The sequence below is a fragment of the Euprymna scolopes genome, chromosome 15, assembly GCF_053919585.1.
Source record: "Euprymna scolopes isolate OS-2025 chromosome 15, ASM5391958v1, whole genome shotgun sequence".
Taxonomy (NCBI): domain Eukaryota; kingdom Metazoa; phylum Mollusca; class Cephalopoda; order Sepiida; family Sepiolidae; genus Euprymna; species Euprymna scolopes.
The window spans coordinates 47,201,064-47,215,239 of NC_136496.1; the positions used below are offsets into that span (position 1 = coordinate 47,201,064).

Here is a 14,176-nt window from a genome sequence, read left to right on the forward strand (position 1 = left end):
TTTACTGTCTTAGATGTGGTACCATAAATGGTAGTGTCGTCAGCATAAATGTCTACAAATGATGTAAGGATATGATTTGGAAGATCATTAATGTAGATCAGGAAAAGAGTTGGGCCCAGGATGGATCCCTGAGGGACACCGGCATTAATACTGTGAGCTTCTGATTTTTGCCCCTCAACTACTACTCTTATGAACCTATCAGAAAGAAATGATTTAATAATTGAGAAGACTTTTCCAGCTATACCATAGCTAGCGATCTTATGAAGTAAACCTTTATGCCATACCCTATCAAAGGCTTTAGATATGTCAAGAGCAATTGCCCTAGAAAGATTGCCACCGTCGAGAGATTTGCTAATCCTATGCGATATAACTGTAAGGACATCTGCTGTAGATCTAGCAGAACGGAAACCATATTGAGTGTCACTAAGAAGGTTATTTTTGTTGAGATGTTTGATTACTTCTGTATTTAACACAGATTCTAGCAACTTACTCATGACGCACAGGAGACTTATTGGCCTGTACTGAGAGGGGGATGAGCGATCACCTGAATTCTTAAATACAGGGCATACTGATGAGATTTTCCAGGGAGATGGGAAACTATTCTCCTTAAGACAACGTTTAAACAGTTTTGTAAGTATGGGCGCTAATTCAGGTTGAAGTTTTTTGAGTACTATAATTGGAATACCATCAGGGCCAGTTGCTTTACTCGAATCAAGGTTTTTGATTAGCTTCGCAACATCACGTACAGATATACGTATATCACATAGCGTGTTTTCTGATACAGGAGGAAATATTGGGGGTTGGCGGTCTTGGTCGCAAAGGGTAGAATTAGCTGCAAAGTTCTTGACAAAGAGTTTGGCTTTGTCTGATGCTGACGAGATTACCTCAGGTCCATTGATAATAGTTGGGATGGAGCACACGCTTCTGTTCAGGATTCTGTTTGCTATTTGCCAAAACTGGTGGGAACCAAGCCGCTGCTCAGCTACTTTGGACTTAACAGATTGAGCATACAACACTCTTGCGTTCCTTATTACTTTCTTACAATGGTTGCTGGCAGTCCTGAAAACGACTTTAGTTTCCATATATCTATTACGTTTGAAGCAGTGGAAAAAGTGATTTCTGTGCGCAATGGCAGCAGCACATTCTGGAGGGAACCATGGCTGGCTGTTAGGTTTTTGCTGAAACTTTTTAGAGGGTATGAAATGGTCAATACCTACAATTAACCATTCAGTTAGGTCTAATACTATAGAGGACACATCCTTTTTAAACATGGAATGCAGAGGTAGATCAGATATAAATGTACGGAAGCTATCCCAGTCAGCCTTAGTGTATCGATATACTGTACGATGAAGAGGTACGTCTGGGGACTTATTACATTTCATTTTTATCTTAATTGATACAACAGAGTGGTCGGAAGATCCAAGAGGCGACAGAACAGAAACTGAACATAGTTCAGGGCAAGTTGTGAGAAAAAGGTCTAGTAGGCTCGCATACTGGCCGTCATTATCGGGCACACGGGTAGGTTCCTGAACAATCTGAGTGAGGTCATAGGCAATGGAGAAATCATGACAGAACCTCCCCTCATCATCGGTCTTGTTTGAGTGGGTCAACCATTCGACGTTGTGAACATTGAAGTCTCCACATACGTGAATGTTAGCTGAAGGATAAGTAGAAAGGACTTGGTCAATTTTCTCAGATATGCTTTGAACGATAGTAACTCCGCTGTTGTGGGGGCGATAGAGAGTAAATATAAATGCAGTAGTGTGAGCTAAAGCAACCCGGAAGCACATATAGGGTAAGTTAGGATCTTCCCTGGAGATGTCCCTCCCACATGGAGAGCTATCTTTAATATAGGCACATATTCCATGCCCATGGCGATCTTGGGGGTCAGATTTAGAAGTTAAGTTAGAGTATCCTGAAATTGCAAACTCATCTAGGGAAATAGCCTGTCCAATGCCAGTTTCACTTAAAAATAAAAGGTCTGGTTTAGTCTCCTGTAATTGGGTTTCAACCTCTGGAAGGTTAGAACGAAGACCCCTGATGTTGGAGAAGGAGACATGGTAGTAGGGGTCTACGTTGGAAGTTGGAGAACCGGGTTTAATCGTGTATTTTTTCTTGAAACTTGTCATGATGAAATTTTGGAATTTGTGGAGTAGGTCGACAGATTTACTTAGAGCAGGACAGAGAGGGGAAATTAAGAGAGAAAAAGAAACGAAGAATTTTTTTTTTTTTTATTTGTAGCTAATGATAAGGTAAAGCCGTAACAATTACCCACTAGTATGGCATCGAGAGGCCCCACCAGAAGCTACTGCATGGTCCAGAATCCATTCACCAAATGGCAATACAGCAGCCCCAGTACTTTGCACCTGCTGATAGGACAGCCTCCTTAGTGGTTAATCCAAGGTTCGGGTCCCTGACTATCAGGCGGATAACGTCAGCCCAGACAAAACGTTTACCTCCAGCACCCTTACTAGTGACATGGCTACAAGGATAGACATAGAAACAGAAAATTTCCGCCATCTCAGCCAACTGTTCGCAAAAATACTGCCAACCTAGAAAACAGCTTTTTCTTCTCCCTTTGTCCGAAAAATCACTCATTTAAAAAATGAGGACTGAGGGACAAATAAGAAGAAGCGAGAGTAACAGGAGCTGCCGATAACGCATCCACAATGCGTTTTCTACGCTCCATTAAAAAAAAAAAAAAAAAAAAAAACTATTAAGTATTGTACTTAATAAAAGTCCAACAGACGTGTTTAAGGGAAAGTATGGTGATAGATTCCCCTCACACGAACTAAAAATGAGTATAATTCGTAATTTTTGCTATCAACTCGGTAGATAAATAAACATATGTCAATTTTTTTTTAACTTTGACCCCAATTTTCGCCCCTTAATATTTATTATTTTGGTCTCAAATCAAAATAAAAAGTTTTACTCATGTCCAACTTACCTACATCTAAAATTTTAAGTGTTTAGACCCAAAATTGCCGGAGAAATTTGGTAGAATCTACAAAGGTCAACTCTTTCAACTTTTACTTTTTGACAGCCAAATTTTTTACCCAAAACTTATTAAAATGCTTACCGCATATCTGAATACCTGTTATGTATAAATTTTAAATGTTTAGACCCAAAATTGGCTGAGTAATTTGCTAGAAACCGCAAATGTCAAATCTTTTGAACTTTAACCCCTTGGCAGCTCAAATTTTTACCCAAACTGATTAAAAAGCTTGCCCTATCTCTGAATACCCTTTATGTAAAATTTCAAATGTTCAGACCAGAAATTGTCTGAGTAATTTGGTAGAGTCCGCAGAGATCAATTTTTTTTTACTTTGGCCCCTTAATATTTATTTTTTGGCACTCAAATCCAATTGAAAAGTTTGATCTATGTCCAAGTAACCTACATTTAAAGTTTCAAGTGTCTAGACACAAAATTAACAAAGGAGTTTGGTAGATTTTCAAAGGTCAAATTGTTGAACTTTGAAACCTTTACAATCAAATTTCTGGTCGAAAACTGATTAAGAAGATTTTCCCAAATCTTAATACTCCTTATGTCAAATTATGATAGTTATTTGGTAGGGAAATGTACACAGACACACACATTTTCACTTTTATAGATATATCTTTATATCTATAAAAGTGAAAATGTCTGTCTGTGTGTGTGCTTTAGCTGCCAAAAGCAAAAAGTCAAAGTTGAAAAAGTTGACCTTTGCAGATTCTACCAAATTCCTCCTCCAATTTTGGGTCTAAAGACTTGAAATTTTAGATGAAGGTAACTTGGACATGGGTAAAACTTTCTATTTTGATTTGAGAGCAAAATAATAAATGTTAAGGGTGTGAAAATTGGGGTCAAAGTTTAAAAAATTGACCTCTGCGGTCTCTACAAAATTACTCAGACAAATTTTGGTCTAAACATTATATATAAAGTGTATTCACACTGCACTTCATTTTCTTGTTCTCTTTCGGTGGAGGAGAAATCCTTCACGACTGAGACAATTTTTATTTTTGTACCTTTTCTCCACGTTAAAAAACGACTCTGGTGTCTAACTCTGTCCCGTGGGGAGGCATAGTAAATAGGTACATAGGGCCCGAACAATGCCGGGCTGAACTGCTAGTAGATAGATAATAGATAGATTATTTAAAGCCATAAAAAAAAAAAAAAAAAAAAAATCTGAAACGTAGGAGTAAGACTACACCTGTGACGTTGGCAGGTCACGTGACTTTTAGTGGAGAGGCCTGAATCTATTCTATTTATGTCGGTTGTGACTGAACACGCACAAACACGCCCCCCCCCCCCTCTCATTTAAAAAAAAAAAAAAATGGTGAAGCCTGTTGTAGGAGCTGGTCACGTAACTTCGTCGCCTATGGCGTGGTTTTTAACATTTGCGACCCGGTCGAAACGAGACTATTGCATCAAATTCACCTATTCGTTGTTAGTCGCATACACGATATCCAATTTCGTTAGTGGCTTCGCCTTATCAGATGGGTTGAAAGGTAAAAAAAAAAAAATACACACACACATCCGTACACCTTTTTATGTGTCTATTCCTCTACTGCACCTTTCGCCTTTTTTAAATTATTTTTTTTAACGTATTATTCATAATCGCACCGAAATAATTTTTCAAAAGTGTAAGTAATTAACTAAATTCTCTCTTGTAAACTGGATTAAACTTTCGCTAAAATTATTAACATAGAAAACCTTTCATTTGTGCAAAAATGAACTGTTTGTATTCTGACACTCACTTTCAATGGGAAAAGCTTGTTTTCTTCAAAAAACAGCTCCACGTTATCAACAGTTCATATTGCATTTGCTTAAACATTTTAAAATTTTATCTGGTTCTTGTTTAGTTTAATCAAGACATAAAAAAAATGAAAATATTAAATGAATATATAGTACGTACCTGCTATGGAATTAAGTTCTCATATTTTTTTTTTTAATTCACTTAATTTGATCAGGTATTATTATTATTTTTTTTTTATAGAGAATCAAATTTTAATAAGATCGATCGCATCCCGCCGTCTTGCGTATTTCGCGGACGACGAGATGTCTTTAAACAAAAGCGTGATTAACAAAGGATAAAATGAAAAAGGAATTAAAAAGGACAAACTGTAAAATAAGTGGAAAGAAAAAAAAAAAAACTAAAATATTTATGTAGGTATTTTTTTCTGCCCATGTTTCAAAATAATATCGTCAAATTTTGACAAACTTTAAGCGGTGATTGGAGTTATCTCCCTTTGCGACCCCAGGCGTTTGCTAAAAGGGCAAGATGGCGGGATACCACCGATCTCATTAAAATTTGATTTTCCTCTGTAAAAAAAATATAAAGTGATTTTTGAGAACTTTATTCAGTAACGGGTACGTACATTTTTTTTTTTTTTTTTTTTTCAATATTTTCAGTTTTTTTTTTTAATGCCTTGATTAAACTAAACAAGTACCTTTATTCTCGACATTGTTAAACGTCCGTTTAAATGTACAACAATAATTCGGTATCGCTAGAGTTTATCGCCATTTTTTTACGGGCACCTGTCGTCAATATTTAAAACTATGAACGAAACATAAAATTAGGTACTCCTTGGGCGTTGAGTCCCATGGCGACCAGTGGAATTATTTAATGGTCGCTCATTTAGTACCCCCCCTTAGTCAAGGCTAACGCATGCGCACGTAACATTTATTTATTTACTTACGTTGCCTTTCGCACTTTTACAAACATTATTTACGTTGATGATTATTTACGTTTCATGATTATTGGGAAGAATATTAAAAAAAAAAGTTACTAAACATTTATTTAATTTGTAAACTTTTACAAATATTTGTAATTCATGTATTTACTTACGTTGGCTTAACTCTTTTCATGAATATTAAAAAAAAAAAAAATTAAACCATGTATTGATAATTTCTCACTTTTACAAACATTTTTAATTTACATGAGCCGATAATTTGGTAAATATTAGGTCCATCTCTACAATTTTCTTTTTAAATGACGACTTTTATTGATAAATAAATCTACTTCTCTGCAACGGTCACTGAACCTCCCATTTTTTAAACATTTACGGGTGGGTATGCTGACAAATATCAGTTAAATTTTGCAAATATCCCCCCCCCCCCACACACACACACAAGAAATGGTGTTTATTCCGAAAGCTCTTAACATAAGGAGGTTGGGGGTGTTTATAAGGTGGATCTAATCTACAAAAAAAAAAAAAAAAAAAATATGCCAATTTTTTAAAGTGAATATTAAAATAATTTCTCACTTTTACAAACATAAACAACTTTTTTTTATTAACTTGAAAAAAGTTAATAAATAAAAGTTGTTTGAAGTGAAAAACTTCAAATAAATCATTTGTCATTAGTATTTGGTTTTGTGTTGAATTAAACTTTTTCTTTTCATTACAACAATAATGAACTAATTTAAATCTTCCGGCATGCGTTTAAGGGTTACGAAATTGTCAATAAATCCTTTAGGGTAACGGTGTAGATTGGCCTTCCTTTGTTTACCAAGCCATTTGACGGAAGTGACGTCAGACATACTTTTATCTACGGATGGCCAAAACCGTATAGCATGAACTTTTTTTTTAAATAAGTTTTATTCAGTCTTTATTTGAACTTAATGAACTGGGTTTTTTTTGTTTTGTTATATATTTATTAACTGTTTTCTTTTTATCAAACAAATAGGCACCGCCAAAAATGGCCGCAAAATCAAGTTGTTGTTGTTGTTGTTTTTTAAAACTAAATTACATTTATTAAAATCCATTATTTCTGAGTAACTTTTTTTTCCAGAAAGATAAAACCCTGAATGTTATCATATAGAAAACAGAATAATGTAAAACTTTTTCTACTATTTTTAATTCAATTTTAAATGTTAAATTTTCCCAAAAAGTTAACAATTGACATTTTTTGTCTTGCACAAAAAACGTACTTAAATATTTAAAAAAAAGGGTTTTTGAAATAATTTATTTATTTATTTATTGTCTAACTAAGATTTAGGATGATTTTCTAAGAGAATATGCAAAAATATTATAATATAAGTACCTGAATTTCAAATAATTCCACTTATTCATATAGGTAACCAAATATTTCGCGTCGACGTAGAGTTCAGATCGACTCTGTTTACGTTTTCTTTTGATAAGGAGAAAACTATGGAAGACCAAACAGGCCAAAAAAACTTATTTTTCAGTGACGAAAATTTCAATGTATTATTAAGCTGAGGCTGGCCAGTACCAGATGGGTGACCATTTGTATGAGTTTGGTTTTTAATGTGTATGTGTGTGGGAGCCAGGCTCCCCAAAATGGGGGGGGCAATTTAAAGCAGAATAAAAAAAAATTATTTCAGCGCGTTTGGTCCACCGTAGTCGAAAGACGGCAAACGTTTTCAAACGGGATCGAAAAAAATGATGCTATTTTTAACACAAAGGGCACAATATTTATCGAATTTTTTTTTTTTTTTTTTGTATCGATTATTCAAAGCATGCTCTGTTGAATAATGGTCATGCATTATTCGGCTCGCTAAAAAAAAATTGTTAATTTATTTATCAAAAATTTTAAAATGGCTTTTTTCGTATAAATATTTAAAAAAATTTTTGTTTGTTTTGCTTAACTTAAATTAATTATTTTACTTAACATATTCACCGAATTTCACACTTCAAAACTCAAAAGCGGGATAATTAAACACAATCGAAGTTCTGATATTCAGACGTCAAAATAAGGTATGCAAACAATTTTTTTTTTTTTTTTTTTTTTTAATCTATAATTCTGTCCCTTACAACAACACAATATGTTTTGTTCAGTTTCAGATGATTATTTTAAGCATATTTGTTCCCACTTCAAAACAAGGGGGGGTTTTGTAAGCAAAAAAATATATATATATATAAATATCGGTTATGAAAAATAAGTACACTGTTATAAAGTTCATTCTTCTCCTAATAATCGCTGAAAATTTCGTATTGATCGGATAATTACCTAATTTTTGGTAGATTTTTAAAAAGACGGTCCGTCAAAAAGTACTGACCTGCCCCCCCCCCCCCAGTTTTGGCGGTGCCTACAAAAGTAGAACTTTTATGACGACATTATGGACTGTTTTTCAAACATCGAAATTTTAAAATTACAGTTTTATTTTAAAAAAAAGACGGTGTTTTTTTTTTTTGTTTTTTTTTCAATTAAATTATAAACTTTATTTGAACTTTTCAACAAACTTTTACAGACATAAAAGTAGACTTTATAGATATTTTATAGTTTTTTTTACCATTTACTGCAATAACCCTTATCCCTGTACTTGCAATAACCCTTATCCCTGAGTGGCTTCCGGGCCTTGATAAGTGATCACTGTGTAAAAAAAAAAAAAAAAAAAAAAAAAAAAAAAAATTTCATTGTTGAATAAAATTTCAAACTGATAGTGAAAAAAAAATATCTCAAAGAAAAAACACCTCGTCTTTGTTTTTTTTTAATAAAGCTTTAATTTAAAAATTTCGATGTTTGAAAAACAGTCCATAATATATTTCATTATAAAAGTTCTATTTTTTTTTTTTTTATAAAAAGAATAAAACGGTGAATAAATACAAAAAAAAAAACAAGAAAAACAGCCCATTAAGTTCAAATAAAGACTGTTTGAATAAAACTTATAAAAAAAGGTTCATTCTATACGGTTTTGGCCATCCGTAGATAAAAATGTCTGACGTCACTTCAGTCAAATGACTTTGTAAACAAAGGAAGGCCAATCTACACCATTAACATCCTTTAGCTACTAAGCCAACGTCAGTAAATAAAAAAAATGTTACGTGCACATGCATTTACAAAGGCTAAGGAAGCGACCATTAAATAATTCTGCTGGTCGGGTTTCTATTACTATACACATTAATTCGAAAAAGTTGTCACAAAAGAAATATATAACAAATAAATGTCATCAAAGGCAAGATAAGTTACTTTTCTACCTAACCAGATATGTTTTTAGTGTTTATATTTAATGTAACATGTTTATTCAGCTCGAAAAACATACGGTGTTTACCGATGTATTGGAAAATTTAAAATGGCAGTCGACTCTCTTTAAGGCGGTAACTTTGGGAAAATGAGTTATAAATAAAAAACCAGATAAAATACTTGAAGTATAATGGGGGGGGGGTCACCTCAAATACACAAACGGAATGTTCAAGAAAGATTATCGCTACAGTCCTCTGTCTCTACTCTCGTTGCCTTCTCTCCTGGCTGATCGGGAATAATCTGCCAGCACCGAGAAATGAACATCGTTTATAGTTTCCATCTTCACGCACACACAAGATTACGCGAGAACGGACGAAATAAAAATGCTGGCCGCCATGTTTGTTCTTCCTTTTCTTCGCCTGAACTCACTCACTGAGCACCCACGGTAAGACTTGTCGTTCTTGCTTCTAACCACAATACTGTTAGAAACTCGTTCAATATATGTTACCGTGACAGAGGCTGACATATATTCGGCGGGTTTTTAACACTATTTTGACTGATTTTATATTTATAATTCCTTTTCCTAAACTTACGGTCTCCGAGAGAGAGAGTCAGCCGCCATTTTGAATTTTCCAATACGTCGGTAAACATTGTATGTTTTTCGAGCTGAATAAACATGTTACATTAAATACAAACACTAAAAACATATCCAGTTTGGCAGAAAAGTAACTTATCTTGCCTTTGATAACATTTATTTGTTATATATTTGTTTTGTGACAACTTTTTCGAATCTATGTGTACAGTAAAACAAACCCCTGCTGGTCGGCATGGAATTCAACGCCCAAGGAGTAAATTCATATCTATTCCCGGACATAATTCATTGAATTATTTCCGGAAAGAACTATTTACGACCTGTTCCAGCGTAGTATACCCCCACCACCAACAACAACATTTCCATGTTAAGAATGACTTTCGAGGTTGTGGGGGGGGGGGGTGTTTATTCCAAAAGCTGTTCTTAATATTGGGAGGTTATTCCGAAAGCCGTTCTTAACATGGGGAGGTTGTGGGTGTTTACTACGCTGAGGCACGTAGTAATTAGTTCTTTCCGGAATTAATCATTATCTAGTTTGTTTTATTTATTTCATGCTCGGTCATAGTTTAAAATACTGATTTCTCCCTCTGCTTCTGGCGACAGGTGCCGGGCGATAAACTGTAGTAGTACCAATAATTTCAACTCTTTTCCAGTGAATTTGTGCTGAAACGACTTTTAAAAAATTTCTGCGCTAAACTTATTGAATCTGTATTTGCTTAGGGTGCTTGTTAAAATGGGGTTGACAGATCGATTTTTATTTTTAAAATGTGTCGTTTTAAGCATAGACAATATTATGTACTTAATTGTCATATAGAAAAAATATTTTAAAAATTATGAAGATTCATTGAGTAAAAAATTATGGCCAAAAGTAATTTTTGTGTTACTATACACAGATTCAAAAACGTTGTCAAAAATCAAATATATAACAAATGTTTTCAAAGGCAAAATAAGTTACTCTTCTCCCTATCTGGAAAAGTTTTTAGTGTTTTTACTCACTTTAAAACGTGTAATCGGTTCGAAAATCATAGTGTTTGTCGGTATATTTTGTAAAGGCAAAATGGTGGTGTGCTCGCTCTTGAATACGGTAAGTTTCAGAAAATGAGTTTAAATTAAATAATTACACAAAATACTGCTAGAAACCCACCGAATATGTTTGCCTATGTCACGGTAACATTAACAGTATTTTGTATAATTTAGTTTGAAACTCATTTTCCCAAACTTACTGTATTCAACAGCGAGCACAAATATCGGTAGATAAACACTGATTTTTGAACCGATTAAACGTTTTAAAGTGAGTAAAAACACTAAAAAAAAATTTGCAGATAGGTAGAATAGTAACTTATCTTGACTTTGATAACATTTGTTTGGGCGGAGTTGTACAACCATCACCCCCATGCATAATTTCTATACTGATAGGATTTTGAAATGTGTTCACTGGATTATTCTTGATTGCACACTAATTAACCAGATTATGAAAAAAAAAATTGAAAAAAAACAAAAAAAAAAAACATTTCGACATTTGAAAGGGGTGCTCACTTTTTAGTTACGTTTTGGTAAATCGGTCACACATTTTTTTTTTTTTTTTTTCTAAACACAGAAGTGTCTTCGGGAGATATGAAATGGTCTCATGTTAACGAAGCAATGTATTAGGAGGGGTACGATATGAAAATTGACAACGGGATGGAAAATTATGAAACATTTCTCCACCATGTTAGTGAAATTTATAATTAAAAAAAAAACAAAAAAAAAACTGGTAAATGTTTACTTTAACTACAACAGAACAACGACCAATAAAATTTGTTTTTTATAGGTGTTCGGGGTCGCTGATAACAAATCTGATATTCAAACCCGTCGAAAATTTACCGTTTGCATGGTATTAACCCCTGAACCCTCGCACTATTTTGTGCCAACTCACCGCCATCGTTTATGCTATTCTTACATGATGCGTTCGCCCATGGACGCGCGTAGTAAGGTGACTTGTCACATTGCGGAAGAATTTTTTAGACATTTGAAATAAGAACATTTTCAAAAACAACAAAATTTGGTTCATTTTTCTGTGTAACGTAGTTTTTGATGCTTTTTAATTGATCTAAAAGTAAATTAGTTTTCACGAGCGGTTTACAAAAGCATTTTTATTTTTTGTTTTTTTTTGAGGGGGGGGTATTCAATTATAGAATTTGTACAACATTTAAGAGGTGCTTTTGCAGTTTAATTTACCATTTTACCGTAAGTAACGCGCCAACATACATCAATTCTGTTTACATTGGGAGGGTAAGCTAAGCACTATATTAAGACCACAGGACCGCCTGTCTATTCAACCCCCAGATGTTTGAAACTGGATAAATACAAATTGGCAAAATCCGAGTTTCAAAACCTACTCCACATGGTGCAGAAAGCTGACAACACCACATGGCACCCGTGCGGAGATTTTAGACGCTTAAACATGAAAGCAGTTCCGGATAGATATCCTATCCCTCATGTCCATCACTTTGCCAATGGACTCCAAGGCGCCACAATTTTCTCCAAACTGGACCTCGTAAAGGCATATTTTCAAATTCCAGTCGCAGAAGACATTCATAAAACTGCACTGACCACACCATTTGGCCTTTACGAGTTCCTAAGGATGCCTTTCAGGTTGAGAAACGCCTGTCAAACTTTCCAACGTTTGATTTACAAAGTTTTCAGAGGTCTGCCGTTCATATTCTCATATGTGGACGACATTTTAATCTCCAGCAGAAACCTCGAAGAACACCGGCTACACCTCGAACAAACTTTCGAAAGACTGTCACATTTCGGTCGTAAACTAAACACCGATAAATGTGTTTTTGGCCACCAGGAAGTTCAATTTTTCGGGCATTTAATCGACAAGGATGGAATCCCCCCTTTGCCCGAAAAAGTAAGTGCAATTTCAAATTACCCTCTACCGACATCTGTCAGACAAGTACGCCGTTTTGTAGGCATAATTAACTATTACCAACACTTTTTGTAGGCATAATTAACTATTACCGACGTTTTGTAGGCATAATTAACTATTACCAACACTTTTTGTAGGCATAATTAACTATTACCGACACTTTTTGTAGGCATAATTAACTATCACCGACATTTTGTAGGCATAATTAACTATTACCGACGTTTTGTAGGCATAATTAACTATTACCGACGTTTTGTAGGCATAATTAACTATTACCGACGTTTTGTAGGCATAATTAACTATTACCGACACTTTTTGTAGGCATAATTAACTATTACCGACGTTTTGTAGGCATAATTAACTATTACCAACACTTTTTGTAGGCATAATTAACTCTTACCGACACTTTTTGTAGGCATAATTAACTATTACCGACACTTTTTGTAGGCATAATTAACTATTACCGACACTTTTTGTAGGCATAATTAACTATTACCGACACTTTTTGTAGGCATAATTAACTATTACCGACACTTTTTGTAGGCATAATTAACTATTACCGACACTTTTTGTAGGCATAATTAACTATTACTGACATTTGGTAGGCATAATTAACTATAACCGACACTTTTTGTAGGCATAATTAACTATTACCGACGTTTTGTAGGCATAATTAACTATTACCGACGTTTTGTAGGCATAATTAACTATTACCAACACTCTTTGTAGGCATAATTAACTATTACCGACACTTTGTAGGCATAATTAACTATTACCAACACTTTTTGTAGGCATAATTAACTATTACCGACACTTTTTGTAGGCATAATTAACTATTACCGACGTTTTGTAGGCATAATTAACTATTACCGACGTTTTGTAGGCATAATTAACTATTACCGATGTTTTGTAGACATAATTAACTATTACCGTCACTTTTTGTAGGCATAATTAACTATTACCGACATTTTGTAGGCATAATTAACTATTACCGACATTTTGTAGGCGTAATTAACTATTACCGACACTTTTTGTAGGCGTAATTAACTATTACCGACACTTTTTGTAGGCGTAATTAACTATTACCGACACTTTTTGTAGGCGTAATTAACTATTACCGACACTTTTTGTAGGCATAATTAACTATTACCGACACTTTTTGCCTAACTGTTCCGCATTACTTGCATCGTTAACAGACTTGTTAAAAAAACGAAACAAAAACCTATAGTTAGTTTTGGAAGGACCTGCACTACAGGCCTTCAAACAATCGAAAACTGCTTTGGCAAACTTCATCAAACTTATATATATCCAAGATAGCGATACAACGGAACTTGCACTTACGACGGATGCATCGGAAATAGCAGTAGGAGTTGTTATTCACCAAATTTCTGACAACAAAATGAACCACATTTCATTCTTCTCTGCCAAGTTAAACAAAGCTCAGAACTTTCTCAAGAGTTACTTGCAATTTACCTTGCAATTAAGCACTTTAAATATCTCGAAGGCAGAAAATTTTCCATTTATACGGATCATAAACCCCTAACATTTGCTCTACACACACGTCAACAAATACAGTCCAGGAGAAATTCGACATCTTGACTATATAGCTCCTACCGATATACGGTACGTAAAAGGACAAGAAAACGTTGTAGCTGATGTTTTATTTCGCGCAACAATTGCTTCTTTAAATTCCACTCCCCTAAGTATGGAATTAATAGCACGAGCAATTAGCCGATACCATGCTCCCAGCTATAATGGACAAAAC

The 14,176-nt window shown here is 34.4% G+C and overlaps 1 protein-coding gene across 6 annotated transcripts in view; it reads left to right on the plus strand.

Moving 5' to 3' along the window:
- Positions 1-14,176, plus strand: part of LOC145293816 (protein cereblon-like) — a 106,666-nt gene that overhangs the window by 26,672 nt on the left and 65,818 nt on the right. Inside the window, exon 1 of one of the 6 annotated variants that reach the window (XM_080140431.1) lies at positions 4,200-4,488. The exons of 2 other annotated variants lie outside the window; for them this stretch is intronic. In XM_080140431.1, coding sequence (XP_079996557.1) covers positions 4,314-4,488 — 175 coding nt within the window. In that variant the 5' untranslated portion in view covers positions 4,200-4,313. 3 more of the 6 variants (XM_080140437.1, XM_080140438.1, XM_080140434.1) reach the window with 3 other exon arrangements.